Source organism: Lutjanus erythropterus, chromosome 13 (genome assembly GCF_056507025.1).
Source record: "Lutjanus erythropterus isolate fLutEry1 chromosome 13, fLutEry1.hap2, whole genome shotgun sequence".
In the NCBI taxonomy this organism is placed as follows: domain Eukaryota; kingdom Metazoa; phylum Chordata; class Actinopteri; order Lutjaniformes; family Lutjanidae; genus Lutjanus; species Lutjanus erythropterus.
In genome coordinates, this window is record NC_139329.1 from 10,091,388 (window position 1) to 10,119,152 (window position 27,765).

At 39.9% G+C, this 27,765-nt stretch overlaps 1 protein-coding gene across 1 annotated transcript in view; it reads right to left on the minus strand.

Annotated features, from left to right (window-relative positions):
* Positions 1 to 2,885: 2,885 nt before the first annotated feature.
* kcng4a (potassium voltage-gated channel, subfamily G, member 4a) overlaps positions 2,886 to 27,765 on the minus strand; it is a 34,083-nt gene continuing 9,203 nt past the window's right edge. The window contains exon 4 of the mRNA XM_084734014.1: positions 2,886 to 4,472. Coding sequence (XP_084590140.1) covers positions 3,606 to 4,472 — 867 coding nt within the window. The 3' untranslated portion in view covers positions 2,886 to 3,605. The remainder of the gene's footprint in view (positions 4,473 to 27,765) is intronic.

Below are 27,765 nucleotides of genomic sequence, written 5' to 3' on the forward strand. Positions count from 1 at the left end.
TGAGTCATTTATCAAGCATAAATATAATGAGAGGTTTGCGTGGAAATGATTAAATTGTTAAAGTTATCATCCACCCTTTGACTTACACTGTAATGAGTTAATTGTCTTTTAAAGTGTTAATCAGTGCTTGTTGGATGTTAGAAAATAAAAGTTGAAAACGTGAATAGACTGAGAACTCAGTATTGTGCAGTATTGTGGAGTAGATTGTTACACTGCTGTTAAATATTTCTGAGTTCAGGTTTTTTCAGGGGGATCTCAAACACTAAAACTACGGTCCCCCTAACACTGTATAAGCTTCACGACCAGATGCACGAATGGCGCCCCCCCACCTCCCCTCACCCACCCTAACAGTCAGTTAAAAACATACCCTCAGTGACTCTCTCAGTTCGATCCAAGCAGTTCACTTCAGCTTACTTCAGTTCCAACAGCTTGATGCTGAAGAAAAAAAACACCATCCTGTCACCGTCCTCTGGCTCTGGTGACTCAAACATCCCTGAACATGTCCACTTAAGCTGCTTGACAGAGCATCTATGTTTCAGGTCATTGGTGTTGGTGTTCTCATGACAGTTTCGTCATAATAATTCATAAAATTGACAAGAGCTGATCTGTTAAGCTCAGCTAACCGGTGGCTGCTGAGGCCGACCGCTATTAGCTAACAACTCCTGGTAAGAACAACTTGTCATTTTAACATTTCTCTGTGTCTAAATTAAACAAATGAGATAAGGTGACCATTTGTAAGCTTGTGACAGTAGAGATAATGTCAACAGAGAGGCAAGCTGCTTAGCCCTGCTTTCATTCTTTACACTAAAAAAATGGTTCCCAAACTTTGCACCACCCCATCCCACAATCATCATCAATCATTAACAGGAATAAGTAGGAGCAATTGTTAAAAAAAAGACTGAAGTTGAATTATAGAGAAATAAAAGTCAGCATGATAGCATCGGCCAAGTCTTTCATTTATTTAAAATAAATGTATTTCCCCTACATAATTCATATTCATTCAACATTGTTTCACTGTATTTCTACCATGGTCATCAGCACCCACCCTACAGTAGCTCTATGCTCCCTATTTCCCAATTTGGTTAACCACTGTACTAACCTAAAATGAACTAATCTAGTTGTGTCCTGGCTCCAGCTATAAGACATGGTGTCAGTCCTCTCATCTAATTATTGGCAAGAAAATAAATAAGCCTATTTCTCCAAATGTTGCTCTATTGCTTTAGTGCTGCTATATTTTTTCATTAAAAAGCAAATGCCCTTGAAAGAGTTCTGCAAATGTCATATCAGCTGGTATTCTTTGTGCCACTTCAGTGAAGCACATGAAAATCGTGTTTTTTTTTAGGAGGAGTTAAGTTCCTCTTACATCAGCATGAGCAATGACTTTGGACTGACCTTTTTTTCATGTGGAGATTCATCAATAATCCTACTGAGCCTCATCCAACATTTGGAACAGCTAAAAGCATATTTATTACCTGATGTGCATCTTTATGAGGATGCATTATCCCTGTAACTGTTTTTAGAATTATGATCCATGTGAGTTATGATCAGGTCTGTGAAATATTATGCATATAGTGTTGATTATGGTATCAATGTCTCTTAAGATATTCAGTATACAGATGGATAATAGCCTTAATCTGTGTAATCCATCATATCTCATCATGCAAAGTTGGATTGCCTCTTTCAGATTGATTTCCTCTGGCCCATATGCTCTGATATAGCTCCCATTGCAAATTCTACTGTACCTATAAATCTCACTAGAGCTGTACCCGTTGAAATTGGACGCCATATGGACAATTGACGCCATGATAAGGCAAAAGCGATTGCACTGGAATCACTGGGAGAAAAAAAGAGAAGCAAAATCAAATTTAGAGCAACTGGATGAAGTTGAGTTTCAGGCAGTAACCCGTTTGCTTTTAATCCCAACTTTAATCTAGATTACATCCACATCTGGCATGTCCTTGCGTGCCTCCACATCTTTCGTGGACCCCATGGTATGGGTGACCACTCTTCTCAGAAAAAGGACGATGACCCCAGCCATGTCGGAGGCCACCCCAGGATTTGACAGAGGATGAGAGGATTGATTTATCCCGAACCTGAAGATGAGAACATTATGCAGCTTCCATTAGAAAGATCCCCTGATACACACTACAGATTTGTAGAGAAACATGGCACCCTTCCAGAGTGGTGTAATTGTCTAAACAAATAGGTGATGTAAGAAAGGGATTGTCACAGAATACTTATCTGCATGTTTGGCTCGGACAGCTGTTTCTGTTTCTTCTTCTCTCAGTGGCAGGACTCTGATTGAGCATCCCAGGCAAGGAAAGGAGATTAGACTGTCATACTCAGAACAAACCAAAAAACTATGGCCCAGAAAATGGATTTCTCTCAGATTACTAGGAGAGCTTTTATTTGGAGCGTTGCAAAGTACACGTCATGGTTGTTAGCGCTCACATTCACACACCCTCTCTCTTCAACACAAACACTCATTGTTTCTTTCCATCCTTTCATTTCCTCTTCAGCTCATTAAAAATGGTCACACTTTATTTTATAGTGCACTAATTAGACGTAACAATTTGTATTTTAAAATAGACAAAAGATAGAAATAATTTGTTCTTTGTTTGACAGTATTAGACCCTTTATAACACCCTTATTATACTTTATTAGTTGTAATTAGGGACACATTACAACAGAACTGTACTCTAAACTTTAGTGAAATTACACACCCTCTAAAAAAGTCTAATAAGGGTCTAACATTGGGAAATGATACACTTGAGTTTAAAGTGAATTTCTATTGTAATGTATCTCTAATTACTCCTAATTATATGTAATAAGGGCCTAATAAAGGGTCCAATACTATCTTATAAAGAACACATTATTTCTCTTATGTCTTATAAGTGTACTGTAAAATGAAGTGCGGCCAAAAACTTTTGGATAATAACTTCTGCAACATCCTCACACAGTTTACCTGGAGTTCTCGGCAGAATGGAGAAACCATCACCTCTTTGAGTCCAAGCAGACAAACATACATGAGAGAGAGAGAGCTGGATATACATCATATATGGGTCAAACTATCAGTGTGTTTATATTACTTCTCAGAACATGGCTTCAAGCTTCTCAAAAATAAACTAAGATGAGCACTTCTTTGAATTCATGACCAAAAGGTAGAGGGTACAGTATGAGTCAGGTCATACTGTAGGCAACGTATTAAAAAGTAATAAGAATTGAACTAAAAGTTGCAGTTGGGCTTTTAAGTATTTTCACAGTGGAAGGAAAAGCAACTTTGGATTGAATATTGCATGTTTATGGAAGCAGCCGCTTACTAATATTGGCTTTCTGATCAGACAAATGTCCAATTTAAAGGGTTTTCAGTCTTTCAGTCTTTCAGTTTCTGTGCACTACTTCTTATCAGCAGACCAACGAGCAACAGAAATACTGTTTGTTTAATCTCCTTTTTAACCACTGCAGCACAGATACTTTCCTCACAACCTTATGGGAAGTGAGGCCTTTGGATATAGTCATTTGTAGTACTTTTATTGTATGCAACACAGAGATTTGTGTACTTATGTCTTCTTGGAAGTTTAGGATTGAGTCAGTGTGGGTACTGCTCAGAAAGCTGCTGCTGGCAGGCTGTGGTTGTTATTTCCTGCAGGTTCACCACCTTTCCCCAACAGAGCAAGAGATTCCAGTGAGTGCACGCTATCTTTGTCTAGACGTAGTCCCAGCCCAGGTGGAGCGGAGTCCGCCCCATCACCGCCCATCTCCGCCAGCTCCCCAGAGGCAGCAGCAGCTGCAGCCGCCGCACACTCCTCTTTGAACAGTCGGTCATGCTCCATCTTGAGCTCTTGGTATGAGCGCGAGAACATGTGGAAGATGGAAGTAGCTGGGAAGGCCATGATGAGGATCCCACTGAGGATACTGCTTAGCGCTACAACCTGCCCTGGGATGGATCTAGGCACCATGTCACCGTAGCCCACAGTGGTCATGGAGATAATGGCCCACCAGTAGGAGGCGGGGATGCTGCTGAAGTCATGGGCGCCCGTGAGCTCGCTCTCAGCCAGGTGGACCAGCGGGGAGAAGAGGGTGACAGCCACGCAGAGAAAAAGCAGGAGAAGGCCAAACTCACGGGTGCTGCGCCTGACCGTCAGCCCCAGCGTCTGCAGGCCGAGAGAGTGGCGAGCCAGCCGCATCACATAGAGAATCCTTAGGGCCCGTAGGATCCTCAACACCAGGCCCAACTTGTCCAAGTAGCCTTTACCTCCTCCCGGCCTCTCGTGGTCCAGGGCTGGGTCCGTCACCACCAGGGAGACGTAGTAGGGAAGGATGGCCATGGCGTCGATGATGTTGAGCGGCCCGCGGAGGAAGTCCAGCTTGCTTCGGGCCTGAATGAACCGCAGGATGAACTCCAGGGAGAACCAGGCCACACACACGGTCTCTATGATGAACATGTTGTGGCACTTGGAGGAACACTCACCCTGAGGTAGAGAGGAGAGGTGGTGGGTAGAGGGAGGAGAAAGATGGAGCGAGAGACAGAGAGATTGAGGATGAGAAGAGCAGGAGTTTGACAGGGAGCAAGACAGATGGGGTGGACGGCATGGTGAAATGGGGAGACAAAAATCCTGAGGTCAGATAATCACCCTTAGTAGTCATTAATAAATCATGAGCTACAGTCACTCAGTATGCTAAAGCTACTGCAGCAGCACTGATAGATAACACAGCAACACAATCAATCAATTATTTTATTAGGGCAGGTTTCAGAGATTAATATGACACTCAGTAGGAGTCATGACAGAAAGTAATCAGGTTTGCATGCCCTCTAACTTCAATAACAGGAAGAAGCAATGCAATGATAAAAACCCTTTGGGGAACAGAACCCTGCTGTTAACTGACCCTCTTCTTTATCACACAGCTATCTGTGACTTTCCCTTTTTCTGCAAATTATCTTTTATTCCACCTCCACACACTTCCAAATTAAGATAATTGTTGAGCAGGAATAAGAGGGTCTATCTCCCTACTTTCACTGGTTTCTAATCAAGAAGCAACTGCTAATGAAAACTGGCACTGGCCAACACAAAGTGAATTGACACACATTTCCACAAGTAATTAATGCTACTTCAGTGGGTAAATTTAATCCTTCTGATGTATGTATTGTTTATGTGTATACAGTTACACTTCCAAGGGCCTAAAGAAGTGACGTGTTTGCTGCAGTCACGCTTAAAGTAATGGATAGCAAGTGGATCAGGTCTGAGAGGCTACAGTTGACATTTAGGCTAAAAACATGGTGTAAATGGCGTCTTCTTGGGTCAAATTTGTATGTGATGGCTTAAGAACACTTGGATTACATAACACGAGCAGTATGGAGACATTTTGTGTTTTTTTGTGTGTTTTTTTTTACATTTTAAAACTGGTCACTATTCACTTAAATTGTACTGGATCTGACTGCAATGCTGTTTTCTGCTGAAGCTCCGGGAGTGTTTTGTGAACTGGAGATCTTCACCCATCCTCACATCAGCACAGGGGTGAGTAGATATTGAGTGAATTTTCATTTCTGGTGAACTATCACTTTAAGGCTTGGGTATGCTTGAAACTAACTACTCTGACATCAAACATCAACAATTATATTTGTTCTAATGTTCTCATTGGAAGGTGGAGCTGAAGGCTTGTCCTCAGAGAGAGCTGCAAGACACCATGAACTGTACAAGTGTGGATAACAACACACATTTTTGGACAGTTTATCCTCTATGGCCTTTACCGTGATGCACTCATTGGTACACGCAAAAGGTGACAGAAGTAGCTGTGTAAAGAAAAAAGAGATACTTGTAGAGAGATGTTCAAATCCTATATACTTGCTTGTCTCTGAAATGTGTCTGTGTGTGTCTCTGTGTCTGTGTGTGCTTGTGTGTGTGTGGGTGGGGGAGTTCAGACGCTGTTCAACCATCCAGCGAGTTCTTTGAAGCATACTGATGCCTTTAGCCATTACACTTAGCCATGGTGGTTGCCACTTCTTCATCCTGCCTCAGGGACACTCAGCCTGAACAAGTCCTCCAAATTAAATAACAAAGTTTGTATTTGCCTCCAGAACAACACATATAAATGCGTTATAATCTGATGCCCCAAACAGCAGTATGACATCATTTGTCAGCGCCTTGTAAAACTGCAACAAATCACCATTCTTAAAATAAAATTTTCTTGATATGACGCCAGTTTAGTTCTGGTTTGGTAGATCTGAGCGATGAAACGATAGTGATATGTATCAGCAATAGACGTTGTGACACACAAACAGCCAATCATTTAACAGGTATGGTTGCCCCATCAACACATGACGACAACAACAGAAACTGTGCGGAGTGACAAAATAAGTGGACTGAAAGGAAATTATGAATAAAACAGGACAGGTCAGCTCATCGATAGAGCAGGGTTTTTTTCTTTTAAGTTGGACAACTATCAGAGGGTGAGGAGCTTGAACAGGCCTGCTTAGGTGAAGGAGCGTCGCTGTGAAGAAGGACCTCATGCTTAGCCTGCTAACAGAACAGACCAACCAAGACCCATAACATGACAAAATTACTTGATCACCTTAGCTGCTTCCAACCTTTGGAATACACAACATGTCGTCGGTCATAACCTACATGATTTTTTGTCAGCTGTACTGCCAAGGCCTCAGGTTTGCTAAGACCTAGGCAGAAACACTACTTGGTTAGGTTGTAGACTGGGTCAAAATGACTGCCTCAGAAAGGAGACTGTCACTGTCATGGCTGAAATAATAAGTACTTGGCTAAAATTGATGATGAGTTGCGGCCATGGTTTAAAAGAACTCAACACTGATTGATGGTCTTTAAGTCTGTCTCACATATAGTTGACCCATCCATCAACCCTGACCACATTCTGTGGATCTTGTGGTTTTAACATCGCACTACTTACTCTTTTGTTCTGGCTGTAGAAGAGTAATTATTCCTACAGCTACTGTACTAGTAAATCACTTAAAGGGAAACACATTTCATTATTGGGCATCTGCTGAAACACCTCATGCATTTATTTTTCTTGGGAGGACAGTCTCCTCATTGTCCATCTTTGAATTTTCTGTCTGCAGTAAATGACATACATATTCTGTACAGCATGTTTCTCAGACAAATCAAGAATGTTCTTACATCTTTATCTTGACTGATTTGCATTATTTGGCTTGTACAAATATGCAGATGTCATGACAAAAATAATATTACAACAGTGAATATGAGCCCACATGACTTCACATAGATTATTAAGGTGGACGTTATTTGTGTTCTCATTGGCTGTCCTTTCATCAGCTTCTCCCCATTGACTCCACTTTCCTCATTGTTCACTCTCTGCATTTATCTCTCTGCTACTGTGTGTCTCATCTATTTTGCTTCCCCCTCATCCTTCTTTTCTCTCTCTGGCGCTCCCTCTTTCTCCTCCAGCCTCTGTCTCCACCTTCTCATCACTCATTCTGTTTCCTCCTCCATCACCCTCTCCGGACTCCCTCCCTCTCATCCTTCATCCTCTGTTTTGCCCCTCGCACCACTCTCTCTCACTGCTGGAAATCCTTCATTCATTCAGCGTTCCTTTAAGTGAAACACAACTCCCTCCACTATTTCTCTATGCATGATGCATCCTTCACATACATGCTCCATTCCTGCTGCTCTCATTTATAACTTGTGTCTGCTCTGTCTTCCACGCTGATTTTCATCCCGGTATGACTCTTAACCTTCCACTTTGTTCCTACACAGTGACGTGTATCTGCATAACTTGTACCGTAGTTCAGAATGTGGTGCTATTATTGAGCTGAAAATCATGTTTTGACTTAACTTGACTCCCTCTCATGCATGCATTCTGAGACCACTTGCTTTTTTCTTTTTACAATACTAAGTAGAAATCATGGGCTGCATCTGTTATCATATATTCAGCATCTATCTTTTACAGTATTAGACCTGCAGCTGCCATGAATGTAGTCTCCCCTTTTGTTTCCGCTTCAGTTTAAGTTATAATTTATAAAGCTGTTATGGCAAACTTTCTAGCAAGCAGTTGCTTATTTACAGACAGGGAGCAACATTACCTTTTTTTTTTGAGTTGTGTCTCTGACCATCTGATGAATGTAAGTCTACTACTGAATATTCATCATGCTTTTAGCTCTGTTTTGTTCTCCACCATCTGCTGAGGGACACATCTGGCTCTTTAGCTGCTAAATGCTCTTTTCAGTCAGTCATGGCTTTATTAGAACTTTTTTTTCGAAAGCTGTGGTGTCTGGAAACAAGTTTGAGCATATTATTTAGCATATCCAGCCTGACATTAAATGTTATCTTTGGAAACTATGGGACCACTACCAGTATTTAAATAACTTTTCTCAAAGTTTCAAGTTTATAATGAGTTGGAGTTTGTAATAACTTGCACACCAGTGGGAAGCCACTTCCCACTGGTGTGCCATGTTTCCAAAGTGGCAAGGTTTGTCAGAAAACTGCCTTTTTGTGACTTAAAGCAGTAAAAAAAATATAAATAAATAAAAATAAAAAAGCTTTTTGGTGATACTGGAGACCAATTAAGGTTCACAAGAGTTGTGTTTTCTACCCCGAGTATGTTCTAAATCCTTCTTTTCTCTAAATCAGACTTGCAAGACTTGCAAATTAAAGCAAATTTGTGCCAGTGTTTCATTTCAGTTTTTCCATCATGCTAATTGCACCAAATAGCTTCTTATATGTTAGGAATGTCTGTGCTGCCTTACAACATGCTTCATGAGTGAGCAGTTCAAACACATTTTGATCGTAATTACAGTACACTCATTCAAAAACAAATACTAATGACTTTAAAATCTCACATTCTCTATATGTGTGAATGATAAACAGCTGTGAAAATGAAACCATGTGTAAAAATAATGCTGGCCTGAACACCCCCCCACCCCAACATCTGACATGCTATTACTTCATGTTTTCATGGCGAACGTGGTAGCCTATTTACAGATTCAGCAGACATGGAGCAACATGTTCTTTTTATTATTTGTTTCATTACTGCAATTTATCATAATTGCTGGGGGGGTTTTGGAGTTTTTAAAATTCTGATTTTATTCATTTTTTGGATTCATTTTATTTTAACTGCCTGATTTTACTTATTTTACTAAACAAACATTTTACTAAATGTTTTAATTTTGGGTCTTTCATGTAAAGCATTTTGTGACTTTATTTTGAAAATACATTATCATTTAATGATGATGATGATGATGATGATGATTATTATACCTGATATATGAAAGTCTTAAAACTTTTTAGGTCTCTGCCATCTCTTGGGGGAAATATCCGGCTGTTTAGCTGCTAAATGCTCCACTATGTTGAGGTCATTTTCAGAAAACAAACAAAAAAACAAAAAAACAAACAAACAAACAAGCTGTTTTGAAAATACATTATCATTTAATGATGATGATGATGACAACTACCGGCTGCAGCTAGAAACAAAGGTGGGGGAAAATGCACAGCCGGAGAATAGTCCTCTCTAGATTCATCACTACAAGTGACACCTTTGACATCACACATATTAATTTTATCCATTGGTAATAGAAATGAAAAATATTGATTAGTGCAGCTTTAAACGAAATTCATTAAAAACTAATCAAATTCTAAAGACACCTCATTCAGTTCCACCTATTAATAAGATATATATCCACTTTATTGAATTCATCACTCACTCCTTGTTTGTTAAGGCATATTAAAATGTAATCATTGCTTGTGGCTTCAGAGCAGCAGGGCAGCACTTGTCGGTGCCCACACAGTAAAACCTGGAGCCACAGTTGCTTCCTCTGAACAGCTCGTGATTTCACCAAAGGTCTGGGGAATATTTGCTGCTCAATCTGTAGACATTTACAGAAGGAAAAGACGCATTCGATAACTTAAAAGGTCACATCCTGAGAATTTTCTCTTTAAAAAATCTTTAACTTAACATTAAGCTCTACACTTCTCCTCCTCCTTAATCTTGCCTGCATTCCTCATGTTTTCTCTGTCTGATGTCCAGTGCTGCTGAGGTTTCTAATTGGCTGTCTGTCCCAGCTCAATCTTTCAGACACCTTCTCCCCACAGCTCACATGCTGGGTCCCTCACATGCACTCTCTACCTCTCATTTGTTCCCTTCCTCACTGCTATTTCTCTCTCTCTCTCATGCTGCTGACATTAGGCCCATCAGGGCTTTGCGACACCATTCTCACCCTCTGCATGATAGGCCATTTGTTACAGCTAGAAGCTTTCCACTTCTGTCTCTTTCTGTCTTTCAAACACACACACAGACATACACAATGTCTCCCACAATACCCACTATCTCCCTGACCTTATCTCCTCTGTACGACTCTCTGTGGAACTAATGTCAGTGACAGCTCATTTCCAACACAGACACTGTTCACCCCAGCAGCTGTCTCACACAGTGTTTCACATTATCGTCCATATGAACACATCTCAATGTCAAATTAAGACAAAGACCGCAGTGAGGACGGAATCATTGTGTAAAAGCACTCTGAGGACATCTGAAGTGACCACATGAGAAACCACAGCATCATTATTGCAGCTTTCCCTTTTTCCCCCCCAAATGTTGTAGAAGAAACCTGAAGCCCAAATTATTAAACTCGCCGTCCAAAATGTTATTAAAAAAAGGTCACCAATGGAGACAAAGGACAGCTCTCACAGACACACATAAAGAATCTGATCTGCATAGACTTGTTAACTTTTGATATGTTTACCTAAGATCTTTGAATACTACAGGGTGATTTTTTTTAATGCTATTGGTGCATATCCTGCTACATTTGAACTGCATTTCATTGTGCATCTTTTCTCCAAATTAATCAGAATAATGTGCTTTATCAATAGACCTAATGAAGTGCACAGGAATGAGATTTGCAAGTAAATTGTACAGTATGTAACATTTTTAAATTCCTTTTAGAAACCCCAAAATGTTGTATTGAAAAAAATTATAGCGTAAACCATTTAATTTTAAGGCTACAAGATAGTAACAAATCAGGTTCACAGTTAACTGTGACCAAATTTTTGAAAAAGATTTTTCTGAGTTTCTCTAACTTTAACTTATACTGTAAATCTATCTAAGGAACAATAGTAAATTATCTCAACTAAAGGTCAGCAGAAAGTTTAGAAAAGTTTGAGTTGGGCTCAAAACTCAAAAATCTATTGCAGTATGTTGTACACCAAATAATATATCAAAGACTGTATCTATGGCTTGGTGCCTTTTCCTCTGATCTGTAATGGTGGCTCGTTTTTCTTGAGTCTCCATAAGCTATGGCTGCCAAAAAAAGTCTTCATGGAAAAGAGGGCATTTAATAGCTGCGGCTCCAGACAGATGTTTTCCCCTCCATTTTTGGCCAAAAATGGCTCTTTTGACCATAGAGGTTACAGACCCCTGGCCTAACAGTACACCTAATTGACTATTTTGCACAAAATGTGCAGATGTGTAACCCCCAACACTGCAATATGACTGCAATGTCTAAAATGATGATCATTTCAAAGGGAAAACTGATAATATGAAGTTATGTCCTTCACTGAATGCAGATAAAGAGGTGTATTATGAGGCTGGTTCAGAAATGACACACATAAACCATGGTTAACCCATCCCATGTGTCTGATACTGAAGCACAAGGTACCCGTAAGTGGCTGTGTGATATGCAGCAAGTACCCTGTGAAACTCTTGCAGTTTGAGTAGATTTAGGCACAAAAATTCTTGGATAAACAAACTGCATAAATTTACTGTCCTAACAACAAAACTAGCTGCTGTATATTGCAAACTGTTAGCTACTGTGACTGACTACTGCTAGCATGTTCGCTGGTGTGCTGGTGATTAGCCTATCAGGTACAGTAGTTGTAGTGCTTAGTGATTATGCCATCTTCTTTGTGAGGACGCACAATATCCATGATATCTTATCATACCTGCTGTGCTTGTATCTACACTTACTGCAATTATGCACTGCAATTGTGATACTGTGTGTCATATTCTTGAGAGGAAAAGTTCATCTTAACTTGTAGGTTTCTAAAGTGTTGATGCCTTGGATGGTGGAACTTCAAGCTGAAGCAAGAAGACATTCTCGGTGTGTTTTTGACACCACTAAACAATACAGAAAATACACTATCATTCAGAGATGGGGCAAATATAGCTTAAATTTTAGGCTGAAAATGACATGGACTAAAATCCAAAAGTGTTTAAACAAATTTCAGATCTTTATGTGACATTTTCGTTCTTTGGAGAAGAAAAAGATGAAACACTGAGTGCAATATGAATTTTGATGCTGGCTTCAGAGGAAAATGCCTCAATGTTTAATTCCTATATATAAAGACAGTCTGTCATATTGCAGCCTATACAGAATGATCCTTATACTGACAAGCTAATGTTTGCCTCTGACACTGTAGTGTATTTAGTTGATTTTCAGTAATGTCTTTAATTAAACATCTGGCATTTATTGCATAATTGTGATCATTTTCAGGGTGTTACACTGATGTTGGTGTTTGTGTTAATGGCTGGGCAGATGGTCAGAGAGATGACACTGCTGCAATAGAGTATATCATCCTTGTAATAGGGTTGAGGGTAAAAATGCAGTTTGTATAAAAATCATTATCATATGTGAGAATACACTGCTTATATTCTGCTGTTTTGCCACCGAGCTTCCCATCTACCCTCACCAATGACCCATCAGCGTGCAGTGAGACAGCTGCTGGATGCTTCAACAGCAGGACACTCTGTGAACCAGGGGTTTGAAGTGTAAATGTGTCTCTTTATTGTTGGACAAGAGAAAGCTTCTATAGCTCTGAATTATGAATGTGTTTTTTTTTTCACTTGTGGATCAGCCCCACATTTCGGTTCGGTAATTAGGACGACTCGTCCTATATGCAACCGGCATGATACTGAGACGTGTGGATGTGTGCTTTTCCAACAACTCATGAATATAAACTGCAGTGTGTTTAAAATTTGATTATCATCCTTAGGAATGCTCCCTGGTGTTTTGTTCTAACTTTTAATTTCATTCTCTGCCTCATTCGCAGTATGTCCTCAGCTGTCTCTTCAAGTCTCTCCTTATCAGGTAAAAAAAAGCCCCCATGATGATCCTACATTCTTAGAAATAAAGGTGCTAGCTAGAACCATAAAAGGTTCTTTGGCATGTCCCCATAGGAGAACTCTTTTTGGTTCCCAGTACATCCTTTTATAAAACTCCCACTTGGAATGTTTTCAGAGGATTCCACCTTAAACCCAACATAAGAAAACCATCTAAGAAAAGTTTCACTCTAAACCCTCTATGAGAGGTTCTAAAGGAGAACCCTTCTATGGTATAATGGTTCTACCCAGAACTGTTTCTTAGGGGCGTATCCAGAATGTTTCCACTTTCTAAAGTTCAGACAGAAAACTCATGTTTAAGAATGTTTATTCAGCAGCAGAACATGACTTGATTTTGGCGTCTAGGCTCTGACTTCATCTCTCCCCGCAGGTTAAGTTACATAGAGATATAAGGGGAGTGATGAGCAAATTCTTGAACCCCCCTGTCAGAGCCTACAGGTGGATGCTGGGGTGGAGGTGGGGTTAAAAGAGCAGGCAGTGACACTGGTGCAGGGCTGCAATGCATGCAGGCAGAGGGGGAAATGCAAGGTTTAGCAGTTTAAATAGACCGCAAGATTGGAAGGGTGTGTTTGGTATGTACTGTCAAGAGTGAGGTATGTCCTGTGAGACTGGTGGTGCAGCTCGAGTTGTCTACCTGAACTAGCTTGCAGCCGTTGCCACATTTGCTAGTAAGAACCCACCCATTGCGTTTGTCCAAGAACCCTTCTATATTCTAAGGATTTTGTCTAGAATCCACCCAGGGTGTTCTCCTGAAAACACTTTTGAAAGGTCTCTTTGGATGAGGAGGGTTCTTAATGAAACCCCGAGCCTTACAAAGAACCCTTGACAAAACCTTCTTCAAAAAAGGGTTCTTCAGAAGCAAATGGTTTTGGGTAGAACTTCAGCTCTTCATGAAGAACCCTTTTGGAATCCTTATTTCTTAGAGTGTGCTGAAACCATCAGTTTGGGCAGGGAGGGGAACAAAACATAAGATCCTGCCCATCAATCAGGCTTTACCTTGCAGCAGACCTTGAACACCACTGAATTTCTCCACACTGCTGTACTGACCTTGCACTCACTTGTTAAGCTTCAGGAAAGAAGAGAGAGGAGGAGAGGAGGGATGGATGAGACAGAGAGAGGCGGAGAAAGAATTAGGGGGTGTGGCTGAACGCCACATGGCTGGCCTTAACCTGAAATAGTGCACATCAAGCACTGTGTTTACTGGTCATGGGTTATTAAAGGGCATGTATTATGTGACACCAGCATCCATCATCAGGCTGTTCCCCTGTGACCTGATAGCTGCATGTATACGCACAAATGCACACAGGGTTACACATAATGAGATGTGTTTGCACCCATTCATTTGCAAGAATCCTTGATATGTACAATGAGAAACAAACGGACACACTGTCCACTGACTCAGAGGACAAGCACCATAAAGTGAGTGCGAGAGCAGATCCAAACACTTTTATCTGAAGCTGCTGTACAGGCTGCCAAGTGTCCGACCACTGACAAAAACCAACAGCTTGTTCATGGACAAACACAACACTAATGGAGAGAAATGAAAGAGGGAAGGTGGAGAGGATGGATGGGCCGATAGAACAAAGGAAAGATGAGAAAAGATGTAGGGGGAGTAGGTGGTTATGCAGAGTAGAGAGATAGAAGACAAAGGGATTACAAGAGCTGTTGTTGAGGAAGAGATGAGGTGACATCTGAACCATGGGGTTCCCTTCATACCCCATAAGTCACTATTCTCCATCTGTCAGTATGCAGCGCGTGCACACACACACACACACACACACACACACACACACACACACACACACACACACACACACACACACGAAAAGTCAGAGTGAGACATAAACCACAAATGATGTTTTTGCTTTCCAGTTTGTTAGAGTCTCTCTTCCAGGGTTGTTTCATGGAATATAGGATGAGGATCCATTATTAAAAACCTCAAAACAGAATAACATAAAGGAGCAAACACATACAATCACACAAACTACACACATGCTGTACAATTCAAATGAAGCCTCCAGGTCTCTCTACAAAATGTTGTAAAAGCAATTCAGTGTTGTTAGTTTCTCATCCAATATTCTTGTCCAATATTCTTAAGTGCTTTAGTGTCTCATCAAATTCAAAATGCTATGTGTACATTTCAGCAGTGATTTGAGTATACACACGCAAACACACACACCAAGACTGCTATTATTATTACAGTGCTGTGCAAGCAATATACTGACTATTTTTTATGTTTATTTATTTATTTTTTCATTTTTCATGCGACACAGTGAAGTGTCTCATCAATTTGTTGCATCAATAAGCATATCAGAAAATCAGATTAAAACACACACACTTTGTCAGGTGCATGCTAGAATGCAGAGGCACTGTGCAAAGGGTGCGAGGAGCTGCAGTGTGAAGAGGGGTGATTTGTGGGAAGCTTTGGGCAGAAGTGACCAGAGAGGTCAGCCTTAAAGGGGTGGGCACCTACTGCTCAGTACATAACCTCGAGGCATTAAAGCTCCTGCTGTGTCTGCAAGTGTGTGTTTCGTGTATTGCCTGTCTGCTTTTCCCCTCCATCTTTCTCCACCCTCAGTTCTTCTTTTACACAGACACATATATGTAGACACCATGTTGACTGGATCTGCCTGTTGCTGACTTTTTGACTTGACTTTGACTTTTTGACCTTTTGACTTTTTTGTTGATTACTTTTTATCCAGAGAAACCTGGAGCTCTGCCTACTTGTATGTGTTTACAGGCCAAAATGGCAGCAATGTACTCCATTGACGTAGATACCAATGTGGCACCTATGTATAGGCCCCTTTCTGTGAGTAAATATAATAACTTTTTTGTGGGCATGGCTTAGGTGGAGGCAAAACAATTCCTTAAACACATTGGCTAACACTACCTAGCAAGTTTTGTTGACTTGTTTCTTAACAATGGCTGAGGAAAATACAACTTCTTCTAAATATGTACGGTCACCCACTCCTCAGGACCACGACTGTTAGGTGAAAAAGTTGATGTCGGACCAGTTTGGCAGACAATTGCCAAAGGGTTGGCGAATATAAACAATTGGCTGATTCCATTGCCAGTTGGGTTAGGGTCGGCGCATTAGGCTACAGTGTGGTGCACTTAGTCATGAGGATGAGTGAGAGGAAGGCAGCCTGTAGAGCCAGACTACTTCAACATCTAATGTACCAAATTAAACATTTATTTTGACCAAAGTAGAGTTGGAAACTGTTGGAACAGTGGAAAAACTGGACAAGATGATTTTGGTGAGTTTTATTTGAGAAACTTGAATTCAGAAGGTGATTGGTTGTAATTTTCTGTCTAATAGTGAAAACAGGTGTGATCATATTTCCTTTGTTGACATTATATGAGCTGATCTTGTCATGGCTTGCAAACATCTTCTGGCTTTCGTGTTATCACATTTAACCACAGTTATCTTTTTCGTTTTGCTTTTTTTGACTTGCAGTGGCAGCTGGTATGCAATTAAACTTTAATTCTGAGCCATTACTACGTTGATTCTGGCACCCAACACAGAGAGATGAGATTTTAACTTTATTATTTGGCCCACAACTGTGTGTTTGCTTCCAAATTTGCCTTTGTTTTGCCTCCAGCTGACACTGCCACGCAATCATGACGTCAACCCATAAGGGCTCTACATGTGGCTACAACTTTCCTCACCTGTCCAGTGGGCGTCCTCAGTGTGCTCTCCAGTCCAGCAGACCTGTGGTTCATCATTAATCAGCCCTGATCTGTCTCTGCCTCCACAGCTGCTTCTGATCATCAGTTAGTGTCTGAGTGAATATAGAATAGTGAATATAGCTGTTTTCTCAGTTGGTTTCCAGATTGTCTGTTGCCTTGTTGTTGCAGTTTTTCTTCCTTTTCTCCAAAAGCCGTTTTGTGACGAAATCAATGAATTCTAAAGGATGCTGTGATTATTCAGTATTTTGAGTATTTGCTCTACTAAATCCACACAAACTTTTGTCAACTTTGACACACAAATTGGCACCATGGACTAGTAGTCTTGCTCTGTCGGGTTATTTATTTATTTTTCCCAAGTAAACAAACATATCTGCTGTATTTGTATGTACAGTACATTTTGATCCCAGCCACTCTGAACTGAGATAACATCTGTCAGGTCATTAAGTTTGAGTCTCATTATTTCCAGTTTTGTCACAGTCAAATTATTGTTTAAATAAACGAACTTGTTAGAGGTGGTCACCTTACTTAGATGAAACATGATCATCCAGGTATGAAATTTCTGTATCTTTTAATTTCAACAAAATGAGCTTTGATTCATGAGATTCAAAGTCAGATTGGATATTTTGAGCATCAAAGATTTAACACACTATCTGAAAAAGTGTGTGTGCACAAGTGCTTTCTAGATGGAAGCATCTCTGAAAATAATTCACCCCAAGACTAATTTGTTAATTTTTTAGCTGATTAATTTTTCACCCATCTGCCCTTAAGAAGCAGTGTCTACAGACATACTGAACTAGCTTGTTATGTGTTAGAAGTCAGATACTTCTTTTTTCAGTGTCTGCATTTTGAGACAAAATGCCATGTAATGGTTTAACAAGAGGCCGAGAACTGCAGACAATCTGGAGGACACAAACCATATATCCTTTCCCAAAGTCCAGCTGTTGTATGGTGCATTCAGGTGTTTTTCATCATCCAGTAAATCAGGAGACCAGGCTATATTTACAGTATACATGATGGTTATTGACTAGTGACTGTAAATCATTTCATAAAAAACTTTTCCATTAGTATTTATAACTTTGATGGCTGTTTGATGACCACGACCTTGAGGTGGACTTTGAATTTAAGGCTTGTCTTGTTGACAACCACACAATTAGTTTTGGTCTGGTGCATCTTATGTGGGGAGGCTTCAGCCCTCTGGCCCTCAGTCCTTTAAAGGACACACTTTTTCATGTCCATGAATATCTTGTTCTCCTTTTGGCAGTACTCCAGAACTATGAAGGGTGCCTGACATTTATGGAATGTTGTGTCCTTGCTAAATACCTTTGTTAAAGATACACCTTGCAACATGTTCCTATATATGCGTGTGTGTGTGTGTGTGTGTGTGTGTGTGTGTGTGTGTGTACATATATATATTCCCATTTTGTTTGGCAGTAGTGTGTACCTCTCAGCTTGGGACACTATCACATTTTCTGTCACTTCCCTCTACTCTCTGTCTGTGAGAGCTGCAGAAAGAGGTATAAATACACACACACACACACACACACACACACACACACACACACACACACACACACACACACACACACACACACAGGCAGAGCAGACTGAGGATTGCTTTGGCTACATTCACACAAAATCTAGCGTTGTAAAGCATGTTTATTTGTGCTTCAGAATGTAACTACTCTGAAGCAGAGAATAACGCATCATTTCACTGATTTACCACTTTGTTCTAATGTTGCTCCCTCACCTCATTCAGTTCCTATCTCTCTCCCTCCCTCTCGTTTGTTGAGCTGACGAGAAGTGGCCAACTTTGAATGATATACTTACAAAAAATGTTGCATATTTAATTTTAACAGTCATCCAAAAATCCTGAATAACTTTAAAAAAAATCAACAATATTTGATTAAATTGTCCATTTTGATTAAAGAGTCACATCTTTCATTTATCAAGCTCATAAAATGGCACAGTTTAAACTGCTGAAGTCCACAGCTGTGAAATTGCTATTTTACATTTTATTGCTAACTGTCAGCAACAAAATGCAGCAGTAACATATTCAGATCTAAGAGGCTCTCCTCCACTCACTGCATTGTGCTGGACTCATCTATGCTGTGCTGCGCTGTACAATCCCATCCTGGCACGGACAGGATAAACACCTCATACTTTGCTGTTCTCTCCCATAATCCCACTTGGCAGCCACACAGCAGATCAGACAGAGGGAATACAGCTCATAAGCAGATAGGCCGCAATAGGCATGGGATCTGCTCCACACTGATACGGTCAAACAAAGTGCATACATGCCTGCAGACATGAACACATAAAAAATACATGTGCATGTTAATTATTAGTGCATATACATTTGCACACATATAGTGTCAGTGCTTATACGGAGTCTTGTAATTAGCATAAACATATTTACAGATTCTCCCATGGCTTGAGGGCGTGTAAGATTGAGAAAGATGGTATCTCTGCTGTACAGTTGTACACTGTAAAAATGAATTAGTTTTAAAATAAAAAAGTCAGTGTCCAAGCTGCCTTAAATTTTAAGTTGACTGAGTTTGAAAAGACAAGTTGAAGTAATTCAGTGAGGACTCAAAACAAATAAACTTTTCTAGTCACATTAACTAAATATTATTTTAGTTGTAGCTAGAAAACATGTTCAGTAAGATGAGGCTATGTCTCTTCAGTCACATTGCAAACATCACTTTGATGAACAGCATAAAAAAATTGATTTCCTGTCACATTTTCTCAGTCATTTCACATAAAGAAATTACAGCTGCTTCTGCTGGAGCTACTTTATCCCAGAATTGTCACAAAGACAATATGTGAAACTCCTCCCAGCGAGTCAAATTTTAAGAATTCAATACTGACCTTAATATTTTTTGGAGTTGTTTCATTATGATGAAACAAGCAACCGCAACTTATCTTAAATCATTTTAGAAACACACAACAAGTTTCCATCATATATGTTTTCTTCAAACTATAAAAAAGAAGGTTCTTAGGAGAGTTTTAACTCGACACAACGCACGTAGGGATGCATGCAGGCTTCTTTGGAAACTAAATTTATGAGTTGATTGAATTCCGTACAGTACATTCATTCAACTCACCATTTCAAGTGAAAAGACTTCAAGTCAGAGGAATTCTTGTTTATAAGATCTTGAGTGTTCTCAAATTTCATTCATTCATTCATTCATTTATTGTCCATAACTGCTTATCCCTGATGGGTTGAAGGGAGCTGGAGCCTATCCCAGCTGACACTGGGTGAGAGGTGTGGTTCTGAAAAATTAATACTACAAATTGTAAGTTTACTTAACTTGAATGATAAAGTGTGTATATTTATGATTTGTCGATTCCACAAATGGTCTCCTGTTACAGTATGTGTTTCACTTCTCAGCTGTGGGAATGAATGACCTTAAATAAAATGATATGCTTGGAAGTTCTACAGTTGTATTACGCTAAAACAGAATTCACAGTTTCTTTCTTTCCTGTCTTTTCTTTTTTTTTTTTTTGCTGATCAGACTGTTGGCTGTGTTGCTTTGAGAAATTCATTCATGCTTCCAAGTTCAGACAGTTAAAAATGTTGGATACCAAACCACAACTCCCCCTCAGAGACAATGAATGTGGAAGCTGGCTTTGTTGATTCACATAATGCAGTTCTGCACAGTTCAGAGACGTAACCGGAAATTCTTCCGAGATTTTATCACAGCCAGCACTTTGATCTTTTCAAAATTATTCTCAATGGAGGCGGACATTGGTGCAGAATGACAGATAAGAGAACAAACTCAGTTTTTGGTTTCTGGCTGTTGGCGATATGACAAGTAGATCTATCATAGCAAAAGTCTTTCCTGATCATTCAATTTTCTTATGTTTTCATTTGTATTGTGTTCAATCAGATTACTGTATGTTGCATATGGCCCTGAATGCAATTCAGAAAACTCTCTGGGATCTGCAGCAATCATTTTAAAGCTGTACAGCATGTCTCAAAGAAAGATAGGTATGTACTGGAAGTGAACAAGTTCAGGCCATCGAGATAGTGTATTAACATGGACAACATGACACCTTCCCAAAAGTGAGTCCACAACATCTCTATCAATAAATCCTGCACCCTCTATTTAGGAAAATAGGACGCAGGCCAAACTAAAACATAAAACAATACATCAAATACATTTTTGCTAACATGTTTTTTGTCATTTTAGGGAGATCTTATGAGGCAGATGTTTGTTCAATGGTTCATTTTTCTGAATAGTTTGGTTTAAATAAGTTATTTATTGCTATAAAAAGGGAAGAGGAAAGAGGATCAAGTCAACAAACTCTGAGCAAGCAAACAGGCAGGCAAAACGCTCCACTGCTGAAACGCTTCTGAAATGACAGAAGTCATTTCAGGCCTCATGGAATCAACCAGTTACCAGCCAAACACCCTGGAAAATTGGGGTTACCGGTCTGAAAGGACACATTGTGATCATATTATCAACGAATAACCTTTTGTGTTGTATGAAAATTACACTCCCTGACAGTGATTGGTTATTAGTTATTATTCCAGGGTGTAATATACATATTCCATCACTGCAGCTCTGTTAAACATGACAAGAATGAAAGGTCTTTTAACAGACTCAGTGTGATTACACACTAGTAGATAAACTGACTTTATCTGAATGGCATTAGCATTTATAATGTAAAATGTAGTATGCTACACTAGTATACTATCTCTAAAATCTGCTTCAGCTCCTGCTGCAAATGCACATCACAAATCACCTACATTTTCCTGATGTTCATGTGCTGCCGACAGTTGCAGATGACATGCATGTACTTTATTTGATCCTGACTTAACAAACCTTGTTTTCCACTCATCATGAAAAGATGATTTTGTAACCACAACACAAGTTGTTTTTGCAGTTTTTGCAGCTTGTCAAGATTACAGAATTAGACTAACTTTTGTCCTCATGATTAGAGAACCTCTGAACTTTTATTTATTCATTATTTATTCAGATAATAAAAAGATGTATTTTTGTGATCACAAGAGAAGAACTGAAAACAGTTATCTATGATTCTTTGACAAGTATTTTTTTTTTAACTAACATTTTGTTCTTCCCAAGAGACTGCAAATGTTATGAAACTATTTTTCCAATGCCCACTTCAGTTTATGGACTACTTGAGTTGTTGAGAAGCGGAGACAAGAGAGGACTTGAACTTTGTGGAACCCAGTTTCACCCTCTTTGTGAAATAAACATCCTGTTTGACCCACCATGTTAATGGATTCTACTTTTGAGCCTATGGTTAGAAAAAACAATGTATTTTGCAAACATATTTATTTGCATACAAAGTGAGGAAGTGAAATGACTGCAGCAAATTTTTAAGTATTTGTTCCTTATTGTAAATTCAGCATTAAATATAATTCATTATGTTGTTTTATGGATACTCCATGGTGTACTAGGACGCACACTTTTACTCTCTCTGACTCTGATGTGAAAACATTCGATTTCCAGTCAAAGTAAAAGTATGCTTCCCGTACATACTTCATACACATGTACATGTTAAAGTCATAAAATCCCAGTACACCACAGAGCTTTCCTGCTGGGCTGCTGATAGCACAGACAAAACATGATGCTCATTGTGGGCTGACAGAGGAGTTTAGTGTGGCATTGAACTAAGAAAAACAGGAATGAGTTGTCTTAAGGTGTTTTCATATTAGGTATGATTGAGTTTTTCTGTATCTGAGTACCCTAGTTGCATCAACGCCTACACAACATTTGTTTATGTTGTTGCTATGGTGTAGAAAAGCCTGCCAATCACAAGATCCCAAAAGTCCACTTCCCTATTTTGGTACAGTTAGTTTTCACACTTGATATGGAAAATATTCAAGTGCACATGAACTGTACTCAAGCCCATCTTTTAAAGTGAATGGATCAGCGAGTTATGCCCTGGTACAGTCGGCAGTGCTCTGCTCACACTAAGCAAATGAACTTGGCTTTGGAGTCAAGTGTACTCGGATCCAGGGCCGGGTCCCTGATGGGAAAGTCTCCTAATTTTCATATTGAATGTTCAAATGAACAGTAATGGATATTGAACTGACCACACAGCCTCAGCGTTCATTTGCATACAGAGTGGGGAAGTGCAATACGATCACAAGGAGTCACTGGAGACGCAGCTTGAGACACATTGCAATGCCAAGTGTGAACTCACATACTTAGAGTGGTCGCATCACCTCGGACTCGTGTCAATACCAGGTCTGAACAGGCTCAATTATTACTATGCACTAAAGTAAGCCATGAATATATATGCATGTCTCTGGTGTGTGTGTGTGTGTGTGTGTGTGTGTGTGTGTGCTCTGCTTGTATGTGTGTCCCCTTGTCCTTATGAGTCCAGGTAATATCGCAGTGTCTCAGACAGTCTTTAAACTTTGAACAGCTCCTGTGGGAGGAAATGTGAGGGAGAAAAAGGATGCTTCAATGCTGGTTTAGTGTTTACATCCTCCCCTCTAACTCTGTTCTCTTGTTATCTTCCTCTCCTTCTCCGCGGCCCACACTCCCTCCCTTCTAGTATAAAGCATTACCTTATCTTCCCTTAAGACGTCACAACATACATTATCTCTGTCTCACTCTGTCTCTCTTTTGTCTCTTAATAGAATGAGATATCACACACCCATCTGTCCCATCTATAATCACTTGCCCAGACAGGTTTGACGGTTCAATAAGATTATTGACATGTCTCTGCTTGAGAACAAGTGGATAGTCAATAAGAGAACGTGTCAAAACTCACAGTCTGAAGCTTAAGCCATGCTGTCTGCTGCTCTGCTGTCTTTCTGTCTCTCTCTCTGTCCCCCTCTCTCTCTAGATACTTGTGATTGATGCCCTGGGACGTAATTATTGAACAGCAAATCCCACTCCAATTTATGGCATTAAGGACATAAAACGGCCACTTCAATTACTCCCCAGGCCAGAGTACGACTGAATTAGGAAAAGGAGAGCAAATCTGATGAGGCTGTCTGAAAATACTCCATCACCCAGCGAGAATATTAAAGACATGAATCTGGGAAGACACTCGCTGCGAGTAAAACACTTTGATGTATATGCGGTAAATGAATGAAAATGAATGCAGTGAAAGTTGCTGCTTTCCAGAAAAGTTTTGCTCAGAAAAAAGCAAAGAAAGTCAGTGTCTTTGGTGGATGTTTGACATTTGAACAGCTATGAGATGTAAACTCAGTCAGGTTATCAATGTGTGCTGAGCCTGGTGCTTTCCAGAGAGAGAGACATAAACTGCATCCACTGTAATGTTCCCAGTCTGTTCCTATCCTGCCAGAGATTACTGGGGTCAGTGCTGGGTTAGGACAGCAGTCACAATTGAAATTCATCATATGAACTACTGAATACGGCCACCGCAATGTGTGATGTTGAAGAAAAAAGTGAAGACAACATACATGCACCTGCTACAGAAGGATTACATTAATAAACCATGACCAGAAAGAGTTTAGTCTGGGTTGACATTGAGATAGTGAAAGCACGGTCATCTTCATCAAAGCAGTGGGTAGTTGTATACGTCTTTCTTTAATGTTGATCATCTGGAATATTTTCTGGCAATTAAATAATAATCAAAAGCTTACCCTAATGTTGTCTTCTCAATCTAAACTCTATCTTAAGTTAAAACCTAAGCAAAATCTGACCATCACTGCCTAACCTATCCTGATAATTGGTCTGGATTGACATTTTGTATCATGCTCACGTTCACTAAGCCTGATATAGTGTTTATATTCATTCCTATATTATTTGTTTATGCAACATGTTCTCATCTACCACTGCTGCTTTGTCACCCCCCTTTGACATTTTATACTAAAGGACAAGGTACCCCTCTGTGGCTGTATGAAAGCGTGCTCAACATGTGATTAACACTGCAAAACAGTCCTAGTCTGTGTAGATTTAGGCACCAAAACTACTTGGTTAGGTTTAGGAAACAACCACATTTTGGGTTAAAATATGTACATTTACATATGTAAACAAGTCACACGATGAAAAACACATGACGAAAGTCAGTAAAGATGTACTACGTAGTAGTAAATAACCCTATGTACCTTAAAAGTTTTAATAACATTTCAGTTTCACATGGGAGACGAACCTCCATCTCATGGGTCAACGCCCAGTTGGTCTTATACTCTCACTAACATGTACCTTGCACATCTGCATAAATTGTCACAGGCCATGACAATAAAAGTCAGCATTTGGTGACTTGGGGATGAAATCATCCTGGTATATGTGGTATATTAACAGCCTGTACTGATGTGTTAATCTCATCCATGCTTGGTGCAACTTTTCTGTCATTATTTCTACATTCACAAAGTTTCCAGGTAGCTAACATATGTAAAAAGATGACATCCTCATTCTTAATCCCACCATCCCTCTGACTGGCCTCATGTTTAATCCAGGAAAATAGCTGTCAGGTTACACCACATTAGATCTATTTGATTTGGTGAACACAACTGAGGTGTGGGTGGAGATTAAGAGATCTGGAAGAAAGCTAAAACTTTCTAAAATAAAAAATCTTCTACTTCTGTGGACTTAAAAGTAGAATCAGTAAGATTTATCTGAGCTGTTTTCACCAGAAAGATAGTTGATTGCTGAGTCTCATTACCAAGACATCAAACACTGACATTTTGGGTTGGTAAGGCATCCTGAGCACAGCAAAATAATGAGAAAATAAAAAAATACAGCAAGAAGGCAGGGTCTCTGCAGATACAGACACCAGTTCTGGTGGGTCATAAGTGATGATCGAAAGGGACTGAGTTTATATGAGTCTATTACCTGACTGACAAATTAGTATTAGTATTAATTATTAGTAGTATTTTCTATACTTTAACATGTTCATGTCCAAACTATTGACATATGTTCATAAAATAAAAACTTTTAACTTGAAACACTGGCAGGTTTCCATCAGCTGAGTCTAAAAAGTCTTATCTTATTGACTCCCTGATCATATATCAATATTTGATGCATCCATTTGCATTTCTGAAATACATTGGGGAGGTTGCATTTCCCATCAAAATGTTGCAATTGTACACAGCTTTAAGGCATAATAGTGGCTCCAGAGAGTTTTACATAAAGAGCAGAGCACTTATAAAATGGAGAGACACACCGACAGCACAGGGTGGAGGAATGGTGGAGTGGTTATTATCGGTGAGCTTGAAACTGAGCTGTATGATAAAGGCCCTTCTCAAAGCATTTAGTTCATAGTGATTTACTGTTTGATAGAGGGGATCAACTGAGGACAGGCAGACACACATTACATGCTGTAGAGATAGACAGAGGGGAGCAGGAGGTGGAAAAATTAAATACTGTTTATCGCTCGTGTTTTTCCCACCAGAATCTCACTCTCATTTGACCACCCTTTTTAATTTTCTCTCCAAACCATATTCTTTTGCTCTGTCTCTCATTGTCCCACTCCCTCAGACATATCCTCTATTTGTCCTCTTCCTCCATTTTCCACTTACTTTATCTCTCCTTTCACACTCCTAACCCGAACCACGGCAGGCAGAGAAGCAGGATGAATAATGAGTGGACGAGGGAATTTTGGCCCACTCCAGCACAAAGCAGACCGGAGATGGAGACAAACAGCAGGGCCATGTGAATTAAAGATGACAAGAGTCCTGCTGCTCCTGCCTGGGCAGGCTAGCCGGACACTGCGTTTGGAGTTCAGTCACTGAACACATAAGAATATTTCGAAACTCAGGAGTGTGCAGAGACAAAAAACATGAAAGCAGCAGATGGACTTGTTTGCTTTTGGAGGGAGCTGCCATCCTATTTCCAAGAATGAGCATTGGACATGTGAAGAGATGCTTGGATGAACAGACACACCTAACAGGTTCTTAAATGCAACAAGATTCTCACAAGGCACTGAAATAGCAGATACAATCATACACAGATGTCCTTACAATTCACAGTGTCCTCAAAATGCAGTGAAATGTCAGACAAAATCAGGCACATGCAAAAAACATGCACCTAAGATGTCCTTTCAACTCACAATGTCCTCATAAGGCAAGTAAAAAAGTTTCACAAAACTCTTGTGCTAGGAAATATATGTGTGTGTGTGTGTGTGTGTGTGTGTGTGTGTGTGTGTGTGTGTGTGCAAGTCACAATGTCCTCATAAGGCATGTAAAAAAGTTTCACAAAACTCTTGTGCTAGGAAATATATGTGTGTGTGTGTGTGTGTGTGTGTGTGTGTGTGTGTGCAAGGTGTCCTTACAATTCACAGTGTCCTCAAAATGCAGTGAAATGTCAGACAAAATCAGGCACATGCAAAAAACATGCACCTAAGATGTCCTTTCAACTCACAATGTCCTCATAAGGCAAGTAAAAAAGTTTCACAAAACTCTTGTGCTAGGAAATATATGTGTGTGTGTGTGTGTGTGTGTGTGTGTGTGTGTGCAAGTCACAATGTCCTCATAAGGCATGTAAAAAAGTTTCACAAAACTCTTGTGCTAGGAAATATATGTGTGTGTGTGTGTGTGTGTGTGTGTGTGTGTGTGTGTGTGTGTGTGTGTGTGTGTGTGTGTGTGTGTGTGCAAGGTGTCTGGGGAGGTAAACTAGCCCCTGAGGAGTGCAGTGGCCCCTTAAGACAGCTTGATTTCTCCCACGGAGCTTCACTGTCTCTGGTACTGTGTTTAACAGAGATTTACCAGCCCAATTTTCTGTTTACATCAAAAATGCAATCATGACACTAAACATCAGGAAATACAATCTCTTGGTATTCAGCAACACTTGTACTGTGTCTCTGCATTTGCTGCCTGAATACCTCCTGCTTGTGAGCCCTGCTGACTCTTTCGTTGTGAACCTTATTAGTTCAGGTATTTTACCCAAAAGTGTGGGTCAGCCTCATACAAACTGCAGCATGAACATATTTAACAGAGGAAACAGGGAAAGTTCTGAAAATTGTTGATATATCTTTAAAAATGCCCTTTTAGTACAGGTATTTTGTGAGAAAAAAAAGGGGTGAACTTTAAGT